Source organism: Sabethes cyaneus, chromosome 1 (genome assembly GCF_943734655.1).
Source record: "Sabethes cyaneus chromosome 1, idSabCyanKW18_F2, whole genome shotgun sequence".
Taxonomy (NCBI): Eukaryota; Metazoa; Arthropoda; class Insecta; order Diptera; family Culicidae; genus Sabethes; species Sabethes cyaneus.
In genome coordinates, this window is record NC_071353.1 from 14,674,715 (window position 1) to 14,695,883 (window position 21,169).

At 43.4% G+C, this 21,169-nt stretch overlaps 1 protein-coding gene across 1 annotated transcript; it reads left to right on the forward strand.

Moving 5' to 3' along the window:
• The first annotated feature begins 7,275 nt into the window (after nucleotides 1-7,275).
• LOC128741275 (claspin) lies at nucleotides 7,276-11,706 on the forward strand. The gene is made up of 6 exons (XM_053836970.1): nucleotides 7,276-7,969; nucleotides 8,035-8,196; nucleotides 8,258-9,740; nucleotides 9,805-11,147; nucleotides 11,295-11,450; nucleotides 11,518-11,706. Exons 1-6 carry the CDS (start codon nucleotides 7,328-7,330, stop codon nucleotides 11,650-11,652), a joined length of 3,921 nt encoding a protein of 1,306 aa, XP_053692945.1. The 5' UTR covers nucleotides 7,276-7,327; the 3' UTR covers nucleotides 11,653-11,706.
• The last annotated feature ends 9,463 nt before the right edge of the window (nucleotides 11,707-21,169 follow it).

Below are 21,169 nucleotides of genomic sequence, written 5' to 3' on the forward strand. Positions count from 1 at the left end.
TGTTAGTCAGCTAGTGTGAATGATGACACAGGGCGAGTTCACGATCTACTCGCCAACTCGCTTACTAGCAACCTAAAAACTCGCTCAGTGTCATCGACGCTTTAAATTGAGCCTGTAACAATGTTCTAAGCGACTTACTCACTTTTTTATGACATTTCACTTCCAGGACATCAATTTGGGCTAGATTCAATGTTTAAAGATAAACTCGTTTGAAGAAAAAGGCTGGTTTTATAGTTTAATCAAATTGTCATCATGGACATCAAATTGGACTAGGTTAAAATTTAACACATTGTGTTCAAACGATAATATTGGTTGAAGAAGGCGGGTGGTTTCTCCCTCCGGCGTACTTCCCAAGCATAGATATCAAATTGGTATAGGTTTGAACGTCGTAAAGAATTGTCCCGACCTGTTCGGACGGGAAGTTTTTGTCACATTTTTGCAAAAAAAAATACGTTTAAACTTTGATGACGTCTTTTCCAACCAATCAGGATGCGTGGATATCTGGTTGGATAATGCTTCATTATTTTCAATTTTTCAATAGTGTACACTTACGAATTAATAGCATTCTTTATTTGAGCCAACGCGTAGAAGATGTTCCGAGCGATTGGTGCAAAAATATTGAAAATCGATCGGAAAACCGCTAAGCTATTACCGTTCAAAACTTGACCACTTTCCAAGAAAGATTTTTCGGAATGACACCCTATCCAACCAAACCTTGCCGTAAGACGTAGTCCTACGTCAAAAACATGGAACAAACACACCGTAGCTCTGCAAAATGATGTTTTGCTTAAAAGGTGCGTTCTGCACCACTTTACCCATAACTCAGGAACACTGGAACGGTTCTTCATCAAATTTGATATAATTATACCTGGTCCTTGAAATAACCCAAGTAACATTTTTGTTGTATAATTACTTATCAAGCACTTGTTCTACAAGAATTAGCTGTACAATAGTTGAATAAGTTTTTCTTAAACAAAAATGTTTGTTGGGAAAGGAATCGGCACACGGGAATTGACTAAAGAGAGCGTGTCCTAAACGAAATGGGGCGGAAAGGATAAGAATAAGGAAGAAAGGCTTAATTTTATTTTGCATTATGCGAATTTTCGTATCGATAACAGATGCACAAGTGGTTGTGGACAAAAAGAGGGTTTGAAAAGAATGGGGATGAAGTGGACATTCACGTGGAGGGACGCTCAATTAAAAAAAAACACTTTGTTTCTCTTTCAGAATTTTGTCACTTGGTTCGGGCCAACTTAACAATGACCAGTTAGCAGTCACAGAAATAAGATTCACAATGTTTGTACATAGATGACACGGGCTACAAAACTGAAAAATCGCGATGGTTCTATGGTTCTACCCCAACGACATGGCTGTCGTTGCTGGTGACGTTGTTGTCGTTGCCGGAGACATCATTGTCGTAATCGACGACGTCGTTGTTAGTCCCGGGGAGGTTGTCGTTGTCATTGTTGGTGCCGGTGACATTGTCGTTGTTGGTGCCTGTGACGTTGTCGTGGTTGGTGTCATTGTTCCTGTAGTCGTCGCTGCCATCGTTGTTGTCGATGTAGATGCTGGTGGCGGCACCGTTGTTGTCGTAACCGATGTGGGCATTCCCGTTGTAGTTGACATTGGTTCTCCGTTGAATTTAGTACAGTTGATGCACATTATTTCACATTTTTCGTCGCAGATTACCGTTATCGTGGTGTTTCCTTTGATATTGAAAACCTGTTCATCACTTTCGTATTCATAGCTTTCAAACAGTGCATTAAAGATATCGTAGATTATGTCCTAAAGAGCGAAACGAAAAACTATTTAGCGTTTCTCTTAAAGTAATATAATTGTAAAAAAATACAAAAGTTGCTTCTGTCGTGGGTGCTACATTTAGGATAGCAAATGCTATTAGAAGACCAACTGGAAATTTTTGAAACATCTAGATCGATGGTCCAGAAAACTGCAACTCTTGATAAAGAACCTTTCCAAAGAGTACTGCTCTTTACACAGAAACAACTTGTTTTTATAGTGATATTCTAGGCTCAATTTGAAGGACGAAATTTTATTCTACATTAATGTGTCAAAGCATTTCCAACAGCTTCTTAGAAATATGGGACTGCATATACTGGAGCATTTTTTGTATTTGTTTTATTTCAACAGTAGCCATAAAATAAACTGAAAAAGCTATTACCTTGCTAATCTTGCAAGTACTATGTAAAAGATGTAAAACAAAACAATGGTTTATGTGAACTAGAGCTTTTGCAAGGCCCATGCTATCGAAATGGCCTAACTGAGGCACTTGGATATATCATAATGGCCCACAAATGTGTAGTGATTCCTTGAAATGCCCAACGGAACGAAAGCAGAGTTATTGAAAAAAGCTTTCCATCAGATACCGCAACTTGAGTTCATAAAACTCTAATGAATATATACATACTCGCAACTATCGCTGGTTTATCAAGCGAATGGCCTTTTTAAAATATTAAATGCTTGTCACTTACTGCATAATTTTATGCACTTCGGATCGTAAAATGCAGTTGGCACAAGTGGTTTAACGAATGTGCAAACAACGAAATTCAAGCGTGCCCTCGGGCTGTAGGGCTAGGTATAGTAACTGACTGGTTGAAATGGTAACAAAACACTTAAAAATGCATCATTTCGCGAGCTAACTGGTTATGCGTAATTTTTAGCGAAACTTTTGCACCACATTTGCAGTGCGTTTCTCCGTATACTGTTGCTTGTCGCTATTATGATTAATTTGATGTGATTATAAACATTATAATTTACAACGAGGGTAATTAAATTAAAAGCCGATATATGCTTATTGAGTCACGCAGGAAAGTTGCGCTCGTTGTAAAAATTGCATCGAGTTCAAGAACCAAGAGCACAACGGCACTATTTGCGTAAGCCCGCTATGAACCTGCTTTCAGTTATAGGGTTTGCTGGTCAATGACCATTGACGATTAATAACGGTAATGGGCTTATTTTTGCAAACGGAAATATTGAACTCTTATTGTCGTTTTCATAATCGAATGTGGTCACTAAAACAATTGTTAATATGTGTAAATATGAACAGAAATACTGTACGGGAACCAACCTATTTTGGATCCCTACAGTAGTGTTTGACATCGGAACGAAAATTGAAGTCCGGGTTCCGGTCCGGTCCGGTTAAAAATCGGCACGAACATTGTTATTCTGACTTTAATCCGATCCAATTTGGCGCTGTTCCGGTTTCGGAACCTGAACAGAGCCAAATCGGACCGGATTATTAGTCTTTATAGTTGGGATAACAAAAGGACCGATGTCAACATCGGCTCAGAATACATCCAAATGTCAACTAAAGAGCTCGTGTTGAAAAATCCTGTCATTTGATACCCCATTTGCCATGTTTTCGAAAAGAATTCCAAATGACCATTTTAGAGTTCCGGTAGAACCGACAGCGGATGGTCCGTAGTGTGGGGCGTAAACCAGCGCTCTATAGGATAGTGTAAAAGTCATTATTAGTGACTACAAATAAAATGGATAACTTTTGCGCAGTTAATTAAGCAGATTTCTAGTCGTGTTTCTAGTTTTATTTCATCTCCTACTTATGACGTCAAAAAAACCCACCGCGAACTAGCATATCTCCGGGAAAATGGAACCATGATTTACCAGCATATTTTTTCATTAAAGGCCAATCTAATGTGGTTCGTGTGCTAATGTGCTGTGTCTAATGTGCTTAGTGACGTTCATTGAGAAATCGTTCAAATATCAAGAGACAGCACTTTGTGCTTTTCTTGATATTGAAGGCGATTTCGATAACACGTCCTTCGCGTCAATTAATACGGCTCTCTGTCAAAAGAGAATCGACCACACTACAATAAGCAGGATTCAAGCAATGCTCTCGAGCAGAGAAATTATAGCGTCATTGGGAGATACGTCTTTCACGATTTCGGTGATCAAAGGATGTCCACAGGGAGGAGTTCTCTCCCCCCTGCTCTGGTCACTGGTGGCCGACGCACTCCTTCACAAGCTATCACAGCTTGGTTATGACACCATTGCTTACGCCGACGACGTTGTACTTATCGTCAGAGGAAATTTTGACGCAGTATTGTCTAGTCGCTTGCACGGAGCTCTAAACACCACCATGTTATGGTGCTCACAAGAGGGAGTTAATATTAACCCCACCAAAACAGTCGTTATACCATTCACTAGGCGAAGGAAACATACCATTGCTCCCCCTATACAGAATGGTGTCAGACTGGGCTTCAGTAATGAAGTCAAACACCTCGGAATAATTCTCGATAAAAAACAGAACTGGGCTGCCCACCTAGATTATGCTGTTAAGAAAGCAACTTCGGCTATCTGGACATGCAGGTCAGTACAGGCGAAAGTACAGGCTTGCGAAAATCGGTATCTTCACGGACAGCCAAGCAGCACTACTGGCACTCCAGTCCGCCAAATGCGTGTCCAAATTAGTTTGGGAATGCAGCACAGCATTGAGGGAGCTCTCCCGCCAAAACAAAGTTTTATTACTGTGGGTGCCCGGTCACTGCGGAATCGAGGGCAATGAATTTGCTGACAACCTAGCAAGACAAGGATCAGCTCAGCAATTTATTGGTCCTGAACCGTTTCTGGGCACCTCCACATCCGCCGTGAAAGGCGAACTGATGACATGGAAAAAGCTAGAAATAGCATCCCGTTAGAATCAAACACAAGGTTGTAGTCAAGCCAAACAGTTTATCTACCCAAACCATGCAGTAGCTAAAAAACTACTCCATTTAACTCGTAGTGAACTACGCATAATCACGGGACTCCTAACAGGACACAGCCCCGCTCGTTATCATTTAATGAATATCGGCAAGGTATCATCCGATACCTGCCGCTTTTGTAACTCTGAACCTGAAAGTTCAGCGCATCTGCTCTGCTATTGCCAGCGGGGTGTTGTGGCTGTCAAACTACATACATTGTACATGTCCCACTCATTGGTTTTGGTACTTTTGGTTCAGGTGCCTACTTAAAGGTTGATTCATTTTAAAACAAATGAAACTAGTTAGAAAGCAGTTAAACACAGCCTCTTAGCTATAATTTAACTAATATTAGCTGTTATTTTCGGTAAGCTGGCTGGTTCCAAATTGTCCCCATCCATGGATGTTTGTCCGCAAAATTTTCATAATTTCACACCCCTGACTATTGCGGAGCTCTTGCATTATCAAGGCACAACTTCTTAGGAAGTTTCCTTCTTACTCCACATTAGGGTTGCCAAGTGGCCGCTTTTTGGTCGGCCCGACCGGGTTTTCACTTGCAAAACCGGTGACCGGTCAATCCGGCAAAAAGGCCGGTTTTCCGACATGTGAAGCCGGATTTGTACTTTTACCTGATTTGTTAAATTTTCTGATAAATTTATTAGCAATTCTGAGCAGTGGATCATTGAAGATAGTCAGTTTAGCAGTGACAATACCTTGCTTCTGGCTGTAATATACATTAAATTGTCCACTAGCGCCAGAAGCAGAGATGCCATATTTTCTAAAAAAATGTCTGCAACTGCTCGAAAACCGAAAAAATCGAGCAGTTTTCCGGCTACTCGAATTTTCTGGTTTAAAAATAATCTGCGAAAATCTGCACACTTTTTTAGGAAGTCTGTGAAAGTTTAAAGAGCTTCGAATAAAAATCTGCACCAAAACAATAAAAGTCAGAAAAACTGCAAATATCTGCAAATTTATAATGATCTGCAAGACCGTTCCAAAAATCTGGAATTTGCAGACAAATCTGCAAGTCTGGTATCCCTGGCCAGAAGCAAGTAGTTGTCACTATAAAATTAGCTATCTTCAATAATCCATTCATTGTTCGTTGTGGTTGCGACTGTGATGTCCTGCCGTTCGCTATCTCCACAACTGACTGCTCATCCCATTCGCTATGACGGCGCCGCAGTGGAGACACCTACATTAGTTTCGAGTATGCGAGAAGCGCAATAGCGATTTGTTAAAGAGTGCAAAAGACAGAAATATGTCGGAAATAATTTTCACGCATTCCGCTGCGGGCAGTTCTGTAAGTGGAAAAGAGGTCGTGCGGTGCCGTCATTGCGAATTACAACTGTCAATCGACTTGCACTTTCTCTCTGTGCTGGTTACTCCAGGCAAATCCTCTAATATGCTGCCGCAACCCCCCCGCATTTTTGAAGGCTGGACCCAAGGGGTTTCCAACAGCAATGATTACTACGCACCTTCGAAAAAAGTTACTTTTGATTACTTTACTGATTACCTCTGATTACCAGTAATCAATCTCTTGTGATTACTATAAATTAATCATGATTACCAATGATTACTTAAGATTATCATTGATTACTCTACTGATTACCATTGATTACCTAATTAATTCGTAAATGATTACAAAAGTAATCTCTGATTACTACGCACTTATACACCTTACTGGAAACCCCTAGGCTGGACCGACCGGCCGGTTTTTCCAATTTTCAGACTTGGCAACCCTACTCCACATCAGGTAATCATCAAGGGAATGCTCCATTAACGAGAGCAGCGAGTACAACATCGAACAAAGAAACTCGATGTTTTGCTTTTTTCTTTTTTTTCTCGCTATGTTACTGCATTGAAATTTGACACTTTTGGAAGCGTTGACAGTTTTGGAAGCGCGATGTTATCCTCTGACAAATGCATAGCGAGGGATAGCACAGCGCATCCCCTCGGTAATCATTGATATATATCATTGATTCCTCTACTGATTACTATTGATTACCTAATTAATTTGCAAATGATTACAAAAGTAATCTCTGATTACTACGCGCTTATACGCATTACTGGAAACCCCTTGCTTTTGGTTAATTACCTGGTTAATCTGTTCTCTGTGGCTTTACGACTTAATTACGTAACCGAGATAAATCGTTTCGGTATCTTCGGCTTAAAAGCCAAAATATCACCAGCCAGCAATAAAATAATCAAAAGTAATTTTTTTCAAAGGTGCGTTGTAATCACAGCAGTTGGATACCCTTTGACGATATCAGATTTTCTGGCAGCAAAGAAGAAAGACAAATATATTTCGCTTTTGAAGTCCGCGCACAGACAGTCGTTTACGGGTTTTCCTGTTAGTGTGAATAGAGTGCACTTCAACGTGCCGTGTGCGTCAAGCGGGCAATGCTGTCAGAAAAACAAGTCACAAAATCGAAAACAAAAATACTTTCTGGCGGGAAACAAGTAGAGTGTTTGTGTCGTTAACTAGAAGAAAATAATAATTTATTAGTTGCTAATAACTATTTTATTAGTTATTATTCTGCAAAATTTTGAAATTCTTGTTTAGCTCATTGAATGAAGTATTATCCTATAAAGTTTATACAGTGTGTCTAGTGATGGATGAAGATATAACTCATCGTACCGAGAACCACAGTCAGCAGGCTGAACTGAATCGAAACCCAGAAGACACATATGCAAATCCGGATTATAACTCAGATTCAGAACTAAATGCTCATGACACACTGCGAATGGAGGAATCAGAAGATGAGGACGAACATAGTGGCGTTAAAAAAGATGTGGGAGATTTACAAACTTTGCCAACAGAACCTGCATGTATTAATTCAGAAGCAGAGTCAAATGTTCCAGACAAAAGTACTAAAAAGTCTGGAGTCATCGACAGCGAATCGGAAGAAGAAGAAGAATTATCTACTAGACGGATTAAGAAATTGAAAACCACGAAGGTTATCGATAGTGATTCTAGTGATGAAGGTACAACTGAAAGAAATTTGTCTGGGCATGATTCAAAAGAAAATTCGGTTGCAAAACAAAATCAGGAAATTGATGAAATTGGTGCAAAAATTGATCAGTCGATGAACAGACTGAAATCGTTGATTGATTCCGACTCGTCCAGCCCGGACGACGTAAGGCCGCACGTCGTTTCGCCCGATGAAGGGAAAACACGAAAAAAGAAGTTAAAATCGAAGAAAGATCGTGATGCCAGTCGGAAAAAGAAGGACCCAAAAGATTTACTTGCAAGTGTAAGGACTAACAATATTTCAACTGAATCCAATAAAATGTAAAATATAATATTTTTATGTTTTAGCTTAACCTTAACTTCAGCGACGATGAAGACGCTTCCAAATCTGGATCCGGTACCAATGCCAGCAACCAGAGTGATTCCTACAGCAGCGAGGATGGAGAAGCCGTTCCACGACAAAGAAAGGCCAAATTTGATGAAGCTGAATCTCAAAATAAATCACAACGAGTAGATCAAAAGTAGTTATTTCTCCATACCTCAAAATACAGTTTTTTGTTTGTTTTTTTAGATGTCTGCTAAGGCAGCAATGGAGCAAATGAAAGTAATTCAAAGTGAGTCCCAGCGCATGGCCCGCGAAGCAGTGTTATCCATTCCTTACCATCGTCCCAAGCAGCACACTTTGCAAGAATTTTTGAGCAGACGCACTCTTCAGAGAGCTGGCAATAATCCTGCCACGATCCACAAAACAACGGCTGCCGCTATCAAAATGCCTCCCGAAGAGCTCGCAATTTATGCAAAACAGCTTGAGGAACGAGAAAAGGAAGCTATTGAGTTTTTCAAAAATGAAACTGCTGAACAGTCGGATGAAAATGACCAGCAGTCGACTTCCGCACCGGTTTCAGCGTCAGCTTCAGTTCCATCTCCAACAAATGAGACCATTACTGAGATTGAAAACGTAAACAATGATCAAGAAAAACATTCAACTGAGCCAGCATGCCAGAATTCTGGGGATACCGTTTTAAATCCTGGTACCAATATTGATACAGAGATGATTGACACTCTGCGAGTGAGCGACTCCGAAGACGACGCACTGGATGCGCTGGTCAACAAAACATGCGCGAATGCAGAGCAAATGCTGGCATCCAGACAGGCAAAACAAACACCGGAGGTGAACAAATCGAAACAGCCGATTGATTACGAAGTTTTCCCCGACCAAAATGCTTCCAGTTTGGCGCAGCGAAAAGCCAAACTGCTTGCAACCGACACTAGCATTCCACTGTTTCCCACACTGCACGGTAATATGGGTATGGAGATCGATCTAGATTCTGGCGATATTCATCCGAAAACTCCCACCGGCGTCAATATCCTGTTCGAGCGCTTTGCCAGGTGTTCCGGAGGCAAAAAAGAAGCTAAAACGACATCTACTGTTAATATACTAAACACCGATAACGGGATAGTAAAGATGGATACTATTTCGATGCCGCTTAATCTAGACGATCGGGACCCTTACGGAAAGGAACCCGTTCCAGGGGCAGCTTTTCTGAAACTGAAGCAAACTTTACGCGAGAAGATAGAACAAACACGAAGAGAAACGTGGCTCAAACGTGAGCAGGAAATGCAGCAGTGTAAGAAGTTGGATGAGGACAATGAAGAAGCAGAAGACGAAGAGGAGATTCTGGAAGATGTAGACGATGATGAGTTGGACGAAGAGGATGAGGAGGCGGAAACCGATACCGCTGAAAAGGAGGTTCCCTGTGAGCAAGGAAAGAATCCTCTCATTGACGAAGAAGCCGGTGAAGTGGATGGTGCTGATGATGACGCCGACGCTGGTAGCGGAGGGGAAGCGGTAAAAGAATATGACGAATCTAGCGACAGCAGCGAAGAGGAAACTGAAGCTGATTTAGCTGTTGGGCGTGAAAAAAAGAAGTCTAGAATTTTAGCTGCCTTCCAAGACTCGGACGATGAGACGGAAGTAAATGGTGCGGATCGACCAGGCGAGTCTGGAGAATTGAAAAAAACTGACACTGAGGAATTGTTCTCCACTTTGGAAGGTACCCGTAGCAGTGCGTAAAATACCTACATTTCACTTACATTTAAGTTATTTTGTTTTTTTAGATTCAGATAAATTTACTGCCTCTGACCGAAAAAACCAGGAATCGGGTTGCGCTATGGCGTTGTTGTGGAAGGATACTGACGAACCGGTGGTATCGGCTACACAAACCGACGACGATTTGGCGGCACTCTGTTCCGGTCGATTTAATGAAACGCAAGCCGCAACGGGTATAACTCAGAGTACAAAATCCTTTTCTAGCTCGCTGCCATTATGTGATGGACCGCAGTCCGAGGAGGGCAATCTTTCTTTTGCCAGCGAGAGCAATAAACCAGCTCGAGATGTGCTTTTTACGCAACGAAATGAACAAACAGTGGATGAGAGTGAACTGCTGGCTCTTTGTTCCGGAACTTTTGCCACGCAAAATCAGCCCGTTAGCACTGAAGAGCCTTTGCAGCCGGCGGAGCAGCAAAGTGAACCTACGTCGAATGGCATTTCCAGAAGAAAACTGGTTATTGCTTCATCAGATGAAGAACAAAAGGATGATGACTCTTCAAAAAGAAAGAAACGCAGACGAAAGCATCGAAATAATATCTCCGACGATGAGTCGGGTACTTCGGGAGACGATGTATTACAGGAAGATAACGAAGAAGTTGACGATGAAGAAAATGAGGAAGCTGGCGAAGAAGACAACGGAGATGTTAACGAGGAAGAACAGGCTGAACGTTTTGTGGACTATGATTCGGAGGAGAATGAAGTGGAGGTTGTTATGACAAAAAAAGATAAGCAAAAAGTGGCAAATGCTTTCCTAGAAAACGAAGCAGAACTGTCGGAGTCGGAGTGGGGCAGTGCCGATGAGGACGAGAAAGATCTCGATCGGTACGATATAGAACTGGCGGACGAGGAGAAATTTGACCAGGGCCAACTGCACGAAGAATTGGAACGCATTCACGCCCGACGAATGCTGGAACAGGACAAGAAAGAGGTTAAGACCCTACAGGATATGTTCTTTGAAGATGAGGAAAATGATGGGGTTGGCCGCGAGAGGCAGTTCCGGTGGCGTAATATAGAGACTGGCTTTAGTCTGGACTACGATAAGCAGCAGCCGGAGGAGGAGAATGCGGATGACGATGCAGCCGCCAATATTGAGGAGGAAATTCAGTGGCGAAAACTGCGCTATGAGCGTGAATTGCTACTGAAGGAAAAACAACCGAATTCGGAAGAGGTTGATCTCACAACGACTTTGCTGGACAAATCGATTGACGAGGAAGAGAACAACTCGACTCCAGTTAGCACAACCCTACTGCTATCGAAATCAAGAGTAACAATTGTACGAGCGAAAAAAAGCAGCGAACCGAACACCCCAAAGGATTCGCCTTTCCTAATCAGCAAAACGGATCCCGTACAAGTGAGTATTTTTTATGCGAGACAAACAAAAACTGCTGATCAAATTCTAACAGAAAAAAGAAGCTGATTCTAAAGATATGGGATAAATGCTTGCAATCTTCTGAGATTTTACACGTCCAATAATCTGTTACCTGCAATTTTGTTTCAGGGTAACAAAGCATCCTTTCTGCGTCGCGACAGTGCTACATTGAGTAAGCTGGCCAGCATAGTGAAGGTCCCGGAGATCGAGGGAGCTAACACGGTCAGTGCTGGAAAGGGACGAAATTTTGTGTTTGCGTCCGTTAGTCCAGCTGTAGATAAAACGGTACGGCAAATCGGCTTTTGTAGGTTAGGTTGATATAAAACATAATTTCGCTGATATTTCATTGCAGGGAGCGAAACGTTCTCTAGAAATAGAAAATGATGATGTACCTCTGGGTAACAAGAAAATCAAAACTGGCTGTGCTGGTGGTGTGCAGGAAAGCAGTACTACGAAGAAACGATTATTACTCGGTCATCTAATGTAGGCTCTCAGGTGAACAGTAAGTCAATGTACAGATTAATTGATATTTCATTTAACTACGGGCTTAATGGGAGAAAAAACTGCAGTTAATTTTTGCCGATAAAGTATTGAAAATGTAGAAAATTATCCATTTGATGACGCTAAAGCATTCCGATTTCTTTCGCCGTTTTATTAAACGCCATAATTTACGTTGACGGATAATATTTTGGGGGTTTCGAACCGAACTGATCGGAATTAGAACAGAACGGCAGACTCCCGTTCTTAGCTGTTATTGTGATAGTAAAATTTAGAAATTTTGAATTTGAAGTGTATAGGAAACTCACGAATACTAAAAGGGTGATGGTCCATCGAAAGGAATCACTGCCCCCAGTAGAAAAGCGAAACAGATTAAAATGGACTGTATTTTTGAAGTTGCTAGGTTAAATGGCTGTAATAGAAATATCATTCAAGCCATTGCATTGTTAACAAGTAACGAAAGATCCGATATAAGCTCACTCCGATAACAGAAGATCTGAACAGAGTAGCGGTGAAATACAATACGTTATTAGCACACCACCTTCGTCCAAAATTGGTTGAGATATTGTTTCCACCAGTAGAAATAACCAAATCAAAACTAGATTGCAGTTCACTAAAGAAAAATTGAATTGTTAAACAGAGCAGTGTTTTACAAAATTGCTTGTAGCCACTGTAAAGGAGTTTTCATCGGATTAACTAAAAGGAACTTGGGTATTCGTTTTAAAGAACACACACTTGAAGTTACCAAGGCACACAAAGAAGTAGTTAAACGGATATCTTACCATTTTAAGTTTAAAGTAGTGGAACATATATTTGATAAAATCCATCTATCATTTCCCGAAAACATCCGATTAATTTTGTGATCAACAGTTGAGTCATTTAGAAGTGTCTGTAACGAAATTAGATGTTTTTCTTCGCCTGCATTGGAGTCTTTTGGTGCTCTCCAAGTAGCAAGCCAGAAGAAGGCCCGTACGCAGTCCGCTGCAATCGCCGACGCAGCAACAGGCAGGCTCCTAGAGAGCAATCAACTATCGATCCTCCCGGAGCACACTGGTAATGGCGATCCTGTCGCCAAAAAGGTACGCGTGCCCCCACTCTTCACCCCTAATAGGGATCTCATCAAGCTCGAGGCCGAGCTGACTAAAGCGGGCCTGCGACCGCACTTCCAGTTGTGTAGTGTGGGTATAAAAATCAGGTGCTCCAGCCTGCAACAAGTCAAGCAGGTGAAAAAATTTCTTGTTGAAACCCAAACGCCACACTACACGCACGAAATTTCCTCGATGAAACCACTGAAGGTGGTCCTACGTGGTCTGCCGCCAATGGAGGTTACAATCGTACAAAATTAACTGGAGAGGATTGGACTGAAGCCACAATAGGTATAATGATTGGATTCTACGTCTTTAAACAGTCTTTCTTCTGGCAGCTAACGAATGCAGATCAATAAGCTTGCAACGTTTCTCGTAGGCTGGTAGATTTGCGGCATCGTTCCAGGGCAGAAGACGCAGAGCATATCTCAAAAAAATTTAGATGGCCTCTATCCTGTTGATATGCACAGCATAATATGATGCCCACACAACAACTACGTACTCCAGAATACTGCGAACAAGTGCGCGTAATATATCCTGGAATACGCAGGTGTTTTTTTTTTCACGAATCCAAGTATTGCAAAGGTCTTTTTTTTCATGTTGGGTATTTTTATCACAGCGACCATTTGTTTGATGTATTGTGATATATTCCCCGTTTTATTATAGCTATGCTGTCAAGATGACGCACCACTATCAGAAGTGATTATCATTATTTGACTAATAAATAGCATTTGTCCACCCCGGTGATGCATTTCGGATGAAGTGCACTACTGCGCTGGGAGTTGTTCTCCAAATACCAGGGGGTTCTAACAGCCCTCTTTCGAAGAACCTTAATCTTTTATTGAGAATTGCCGGAAATCGGCATAACAGGCGTTCCGAGTCTGGGCTTCAAATGGTGAGTTGACAACCTGGAAGGAGCGTCAAACACAGCTCTGGTCCTCACAAGCTCCCGCCTCACGCCTCCACGAGTCATATGATACCAAATGCGGCGTAGCCTGGATAATGTTGTCAATCTGACAATAGCGAAGTGAGGAGGTGCGACGCGAATACTGGCGCGGTAACCATAGCATGGCGGTAGAGGAAATGCTTCGTCAAACACGAGCGTCTGTTCACCAAGGAGGTACGGCTCAAACAGCGTCTGTTCTCCATGTTAGGGGCGGCTGATTATTATTAGTCGTCCTCGTGCCAGCAGGGACTCTAAACAGTGCTGTGCACGATGGTCCTCCGGCGAGACAGGAGGTTAGGGGCAGGCCCAACAAGCCGCCCTGGAAAACAAAAAGTTACCAACAACGAAGAAGAACATGGACATGGAATTGCAAATCGCTCGGCTTCCCGGGTTGCGATAGGATAATATATGATGAACTGGATCCCCGAAACTTCGAAGTCGTAGACCTGCAGGAACTTTGCTGGACAGGACAGAAGTTATGGAAAACGGGTATCGAGCGGCTACTTTCTACCAGAGCTGTGGCACCACCAACGGGCTGGGAACCGGCTTTATAGTACTGGGAAAGATGCGCCAGCGTGTGATTGGTTGGCAACCGATCAACGCAAGGATGTGCAAGTTGAGGATTAAGGGCCGTTTCTTCAATTACAGTATCATCAATGAGCATTGCCCACACGAAGGGAGACCCGATGACGAGAAGGAGGCGTTCTACACGCAGCTGGAGCAGGTGTATGATGGCTGTCCGCGACGGGACGTGAAAATCGTTAACGGTGACATGAATGCGCAGGTAGGACGGGAAGTTATATATAGACAGGTAATCGGGCCAAACAGCCTGCATGCCGCAACGAACGACAACGGCCAATGATGTGTAAATTTTGCAGCTTTCCGCGGTATGGTAGTCCGAAGTACCTTCTTCCCCCGCAAAGATATCCACTAGGCCACCTGGAGATCACCAGACCAACGAATAGAAAACCAAATTGACCATATTCTAACCGACGGTAAATTCTTCTCTGATGTTATAAACGTTCGCACCTACCGCGGTGCGAATATAGATTCGGATCGTTTCCTAGTTGCAGTCTGCATGCGCTCAAAACTCTCGACGGTGCATAACACGCGTCGAAGTCGTACGCCGTGACCCAACATCGAGCAGCTACAAGTCACCGGAGTTGCCCAGGAATACGCGCGGCAGCTGGAAGCAGCGCTACCAACGGAAGAGCAACTTGGCGCAGCAACTCTTGAAGATGGTTGGAAAAGCATTAAGACCGCTATCGGCAGCACTGCTCTAGCGGCACTAGGTACAATGAATCCGAACCGAAAAAACGATTGGTTCGACGGCGAATGCGAGCAATTAGTGCAGGAGAAGAATGCAGCACGTGCGAGAATGCTGCAACACCGTACGAGGGTGAATGTGGATCGATATAAACAAGCACGGAACAGGCAAAACTGGGTCTTCCGGAGGAAAAAGCGCCAACAGGAAGATCGAGATCGGAGGCGATGGAAGAACTGTACCGTGCTAACGATAAACGGAGGTTTTACGAGAAGTTAAACCGTTCGCGCAAAGGCTATGTGCCGCAGGCCGATATGTGTCGAGACTCAGACGGTAATCTTCTCACGAACGAACGTGAGGTGATCGAGAGGTGGAAGCAGTATTATGACGAGCATCTTAACAGCGATGTAGCTGAACATAGAGGTGACGATATGGCAATAGATCTTGGAGCACGTGCGGAAGACGACAGAATACCAGCCCCTGACCTCCAGAAGGTAGCAGAAGAAATCGGTCGGCTGAAGAACAATAAAGCGGCTGGGGCTGATCAGCTACCCGGCGAGCTGCTGGAATATGGTGGTGACGCACTGGCTAGAGCGCTGCACTGGGTCATTGTCAAGATTTGGGAGGATGAGCTACTACCGGAGGAGTGGACGGAAGGCATCGTCCGATCTACAAAAAGGGCGACTAGTTGGATTGTTGCAATTACCGCGCAATCACACTGTTGAACGCCGCCTACAAGGTACTCTACCAACTTTTATGTCGTCGACTATCACCATTTGCAAACGAGTTCGTGGGGCAATATCAAGCGGGATTCATGGGTGCCCGTGTCACCACGGACCAGATTTTCGCACTTCGGCAAGTGTTGCAGAAATGTCGCGAATACAACGTGCCCACGCATCATTTATTCGTCGACTTCAAATCGGCATACGACACGATCGAACGAGAGCAGCTATGGCAGATTATGCACTACTACGGATTTCCGGATAATCTAACGCGATTGGTCAAGGCGACGATGGATCGAGTAATGTGTGTTGTTCGAGTATCAGGGGCAGTCTCGAGTCCTTTTGGTTCTCGAAGAGGGTTACGGTAAGGTGAGGGGCTTTCATGTTTGCTATTTAACATCGCTTTGGAGGGTGTGATAAGAAGAGCGGGTATAGACACGAGTGGCACTATATTCACGAAGTCCGTCCAGCTTCTTGGTTTCGCTGACGACGTTGACATCATTACACGTACCTCTGAGAGGATGGTGGAAACGTACATCGGACTGAAAGCTGAAGCCAATCGGATTGGACTTGTCATTAATGTATCGAAAATAAAATACATGAAAGGATTCATTTAGACGGTGATGAAATCGAGGTGGTAGAAGAGTTCGTGTATCTGGGCTCACTGGTTACCGCAGACAACGACACCAGCAGAGAAATATAAAGACGCATTATGGCAGGAAATCATGCCTACTTTGGACTCCGTAGGACGCTGCGATCGAACAAAATTCGCAACCGCACGAAGTTAACAATCTACAAGACGCTGATTAGACCGGTAGTCCTTTACGGCCATGAGACATGGACTATGCTCGTGGAGGACCAACGCGCCCTTAGTGTTTTCGAACGGAAGGTGTTGCGCACCATCTACGGCGAAGTGCAGATGGAAGAAGGAACGTGGAGGAGGCGAATGAACCATGAATTGCATCAGCTGCTTAGGGAACCATGCATCGCTCAAACCGCAAAAATCGGTTGCCTGCGATGAGCTGGGCATGTCGTGAGGATGTCGGACGACAACCCGGTTAAAAAAATTCTCAATAACGATCCGACTGGAACGAGACGGCGGGGCGCGCAGCGAGCAAGATGGATCGATCAAGTGGAAGGCGACCTGCGGACCCTACGTAGACTACGTGGATGGCGAATTGCGGCCATGGACCGAGTGGAATGGAGACGACTTCTTCGTACAGCAGAGGAAACAACGGCCTGGAGCTGATTAATGATAATGATGAGGTGTTCTGAGTCTGAGCAGAATCAGAAAAGCAACAGAAGGGCTCAGGTCCTACAAATTGATAAGATGATTCGAGTCTTGCTAGCTCTTTCATTTCCATAAATTCCACAGTGACCTGGGACCCAGTACAAGTTGACTTGGTTACGACAAGACAATTTTCGGAGTGATTGAATACATTCCCAGACAAGTTCTTGCACATCAACATGTCGCCGACTTTAGAGCGTTTAGAGCTGCTTGGCTGTCGGACATGATGTCTATAGTTCCTGCGCAAGCACACAGTCGTACATTCTAGAATTGCTTGTATTTCAGCTTGGAATACAGTTGGCCTTCTGCCCATAGAAATAGACATTGACTTTCGAATCAATAGTAACACCCAAGTAACTCAACTCAATAGTAACTTCCATGGCATTTAGAGTACACCATCGTGAAAGAGAATCAATATCGCTTTGGAGAGTACAACAGTCAAGTCTAGTTTTGATTTCACGGAATATCTAAGTCGTCGGTGTACATCAACTTAGATGGGCTTTAAAGGCTGCCAAGCTCATTGACGAAAAGCACAAATTTCAAAGACCCTAGATGGCTACCTTGGGGTACGCCAGATAGTATCTCGAAACAAGAATTAATGCCCTTGATACTGACAAAAGCGGAGCCCTCGGTAAGATAAGATTGGATGCACATTGTCACCCAGTTTAGTAAGCCCAAACATCTCAGTTTACCAAATGCGAGTGCATGTGGAACTTTATCGAATGCCTTGCCGAAGTCAACGTATATTGCATCAACCTGCCTTCCCCGTTCTATACTCTTGATCGGCGGGTTGACGAGTACCATCAAATTCGTGGTTGTAGACCGTTTTTTAATAAAGCCGTGTTGGTGTTCGGAAATTATTGGGCGCACTGCAAGATCGAACTTTAGGGAGACAGCATAGAATTCAATGTGTATTGGGTAATCGATGCAACCTTCCATATCGTTGGGAAAATGCCACGATCTAGTGACCGATTAAAGATTATTGACACGGGCGAAGCGAGGGACGTAGCAAATTGTTTAATGAACGAGGGTGGCAAATTATCAGGGCCAGGACTTTTTGAGGAATCCACCGACGAAATTGCTTCTTCCGCATCCTCGACACGAAAACGATCAAGTGTGAAAGATACATGTTGCGATGCGCTATGCCGGTCAGCCATTCGCAATGTTCGTCCGACGTATGAGAAGGAGGCAAATTTATGAACACATTTTTAAAGAACTTTAAAGTAAAAAGTTTAGCAGCTGCTTCCGCGGAGTCCGCGCAAGTTTTATTGTAGAAAACGTCTTGCGGAATGGCATCGTTACGCTTTCTCACAAAGGTTCAGAAAGATGGATCTCGCTTTGCGTTCGCTTTGTTGCGCAATATGTACTCACGAAATACTGTGTTCAGCCGACTGGAGTATGGAGCTCTTCCATCTCGCGAAGTAAGGGCTGGCTATTCTCTGTCCGTAGTCTAATAAAGCGATTTCTAGATTTTTGTAATCTGTTTTTAAGATTACGTAGTTCAGGGGTCCACCAAGGTTAGCTAGATTGCGCTTGAAGTCGTCGCTGTCTAATTGGGATACAAACATGGATGATATCGAAGATCACATCACTAAACCTGAGAACGGTGGTTCTAGGCGTGCATGAACTACGGATTCATCACAGGAGTTGTAGTCATAATAGTAGTGAACTGGTACGACGTCCTTCAGTAGTTGGGATGTAGTCATCTTTAATAACAAAGGTCTATGATGAGCGTCAAGTTTTGAAATGCCACAGAACGATTCGAAAAGTTCGTTCTTGTCAGTGTCGCTATCGAAAGCCAGGTCAAGTAGTCTATCATTCACATTACGTACATCCTGTGTCTGCTGTAGCCACACGCAAGAATGGATTGTGCCAGCGTCAGGGAAATTTCTTGTTCAAACGAAGCGTTAATCGGAAAATAAGAATGCATGTCCCCGTCAAATACCCACTGAAGCCTAGGCAGATTGCAGTCACCCAATGCGATGACTGTATCCGTCACTTTAGCGATGTCACATAGTTGCATATAGGAAGTCTGGTCAGGGGTAAGCAAGGGTGTCCGGTTTTGGCCTAATGTAGACACAATATATGTAGACAGCCTCCACTGGCAACGATACGCATACCGCGACTTGTTCTAAACTGCCAGCGTTTACCAAGGAAACCAGCTTATATCGTAGATGCTTTTAAATGCCTATTAGCACGCCACCGTCGCGCAGTAGTTGAGATGTAGAGGGATTACGGTCCAGACGGTAGATTTCGTAGTCCGAGGAGAGCTCAAGGTTTAATACATCACTGCTAAGTCAGGTTTCAGTCAGCGCGATGTCGTCATAGTCGCAAGAGGGGAGTGTCAAACGAAGATCCTTGATTTTCGGTCTTAATCTACAGACCTTCTGGTAGAATATTGTTAAGGAAAGCTTGAGCAATCGGATATGAGAGTGCTTGAGAAGGCCTTGATGGGCTAGAACCTGGTTCACCAGATAGGTTAGTAAAATGGTTAGAAGCGGAGGAACGATTATCGCTTTGATCATTTAAGGTGTGAACATACTTGCCACTCATGGCAGCTTGGAGAACCCCTTCACCACTCCCACACACAGGGCCGGGACGACTGACGAACGCTGGCTGCAGTTGCGTGACTGTAGTGGGAGGTTCCAGGGTTTCCATAGGATCTACCACACCTTCTTGTCTTTGCGACAGAGTTCTTGCAGTGCACGATGCTGAACTTGCGGGGTTCTAACCCTGTTGCTACCTATGAAATTCAGCGATGTACAGTTCCAATCGTCCATTTCATGTCCTTATTTCATCGTCCTTGTACATGTTGAATTTTCTTGATTGTTCGTAGTGTTTTAGATTTAGGTAGGCTGGCTTACTAAGACCACGCTACCAAGTCTCATGATGGGGCTGCCGTCTTAGGTGAGAGCTGAGACTACACATTTCCTAATTTAGTCGCCCGCTTCGTATCAAACGTTGTCGTGAGCCGTTTGGTAAAGGAATTATCAAGCCGCCCCTGACATGGGGACAGACGCTCAAGACTAACAAACTATTCCTCATTGCCATACTCCTTCCCTGTCGGTATACGAACTTAATTTCCACCGGAGTTGGTTACAATGATCTCTGCTAAGGTTAGTCGTATTCGCTGGTACCACGAGAAAGTAGGGACAGTAGTTGCTGGATATAACTTACTGCCAAATTCGTTGCGGACCCTCCAATAATTTCTGCGAAACTTTAGGGGCTTGCCAACCCTCATTTGGAAACCGCTGAGTTAGAGTACGCTTTGCCATAGTAATTCTTACCCAGAGCTACTGAGTTAAAAACAGCAACCAACTAAGACACCGCCATTTTCATGAGATTTACCGGCATTCCTAAAAGTTGTCTCATCGAACAAGATTTTTCCAACGATGATAGTGTCACATATACCATAAAGTCAGAAAGTGATTCTAAGACCCCGTTATAGAGGGGCTCTGTAGCCGCAAGGTTACCGAGTCTGCTTTGACAAGCGAATGGTCATGGGTTCGAATCTTAGTAGAATCAGGCCATTCGATGTCAAAGTGACTTTAGCATGGGTTTATTCTCAGGCCCCTCATCGCCCTTCCTTCATGCTAAGTTCTATATTATCCCGATATGGCCTATTGACAGTGCAAAAATGAGACCCTTATAGTAAAAATGCACTGGTTTTGCTACGCCAGGGATGACTATAATTGGGGACTGTGCGCTGTCATGTGGAACGAGGTGGGTAAAGTAGAGTAAAGTATTGAAAGAAGGGTACCCAATTACACACAAGCACGCATAAAAAAAAAATTCAATAAGCATATCGCTCACTCAATAGCGACTATAGCCAAAATAAATGCAGTGCGGGTTATACAACAAACACCCGGGCGATATCACAATAGATCTAACCATAATGGTCGCAGTGATGAGTCCATATAGGAAAAAAAAAGACCCCGTTATTTATAACCTAAAGCTTGCTTCAGATAGTATTGGAACAAAAACAATTGCATGTATTTCAGTTATTTATTATTGAATTCAAGATCTTTTCTTACACAAATGCAGCATTTCCTTCATACTTTTAAGAAAAAATACGGATAAAATTATTCGTTCGGTTTCGAAGGAATTCTCGAACTTTTCCTGTAATATGGCTCATTAGGTGGCGCACGCTTTCTTCGTCCATCGTCCATCGTCTATCTTATTCCACCAGGTCTTCATCTGA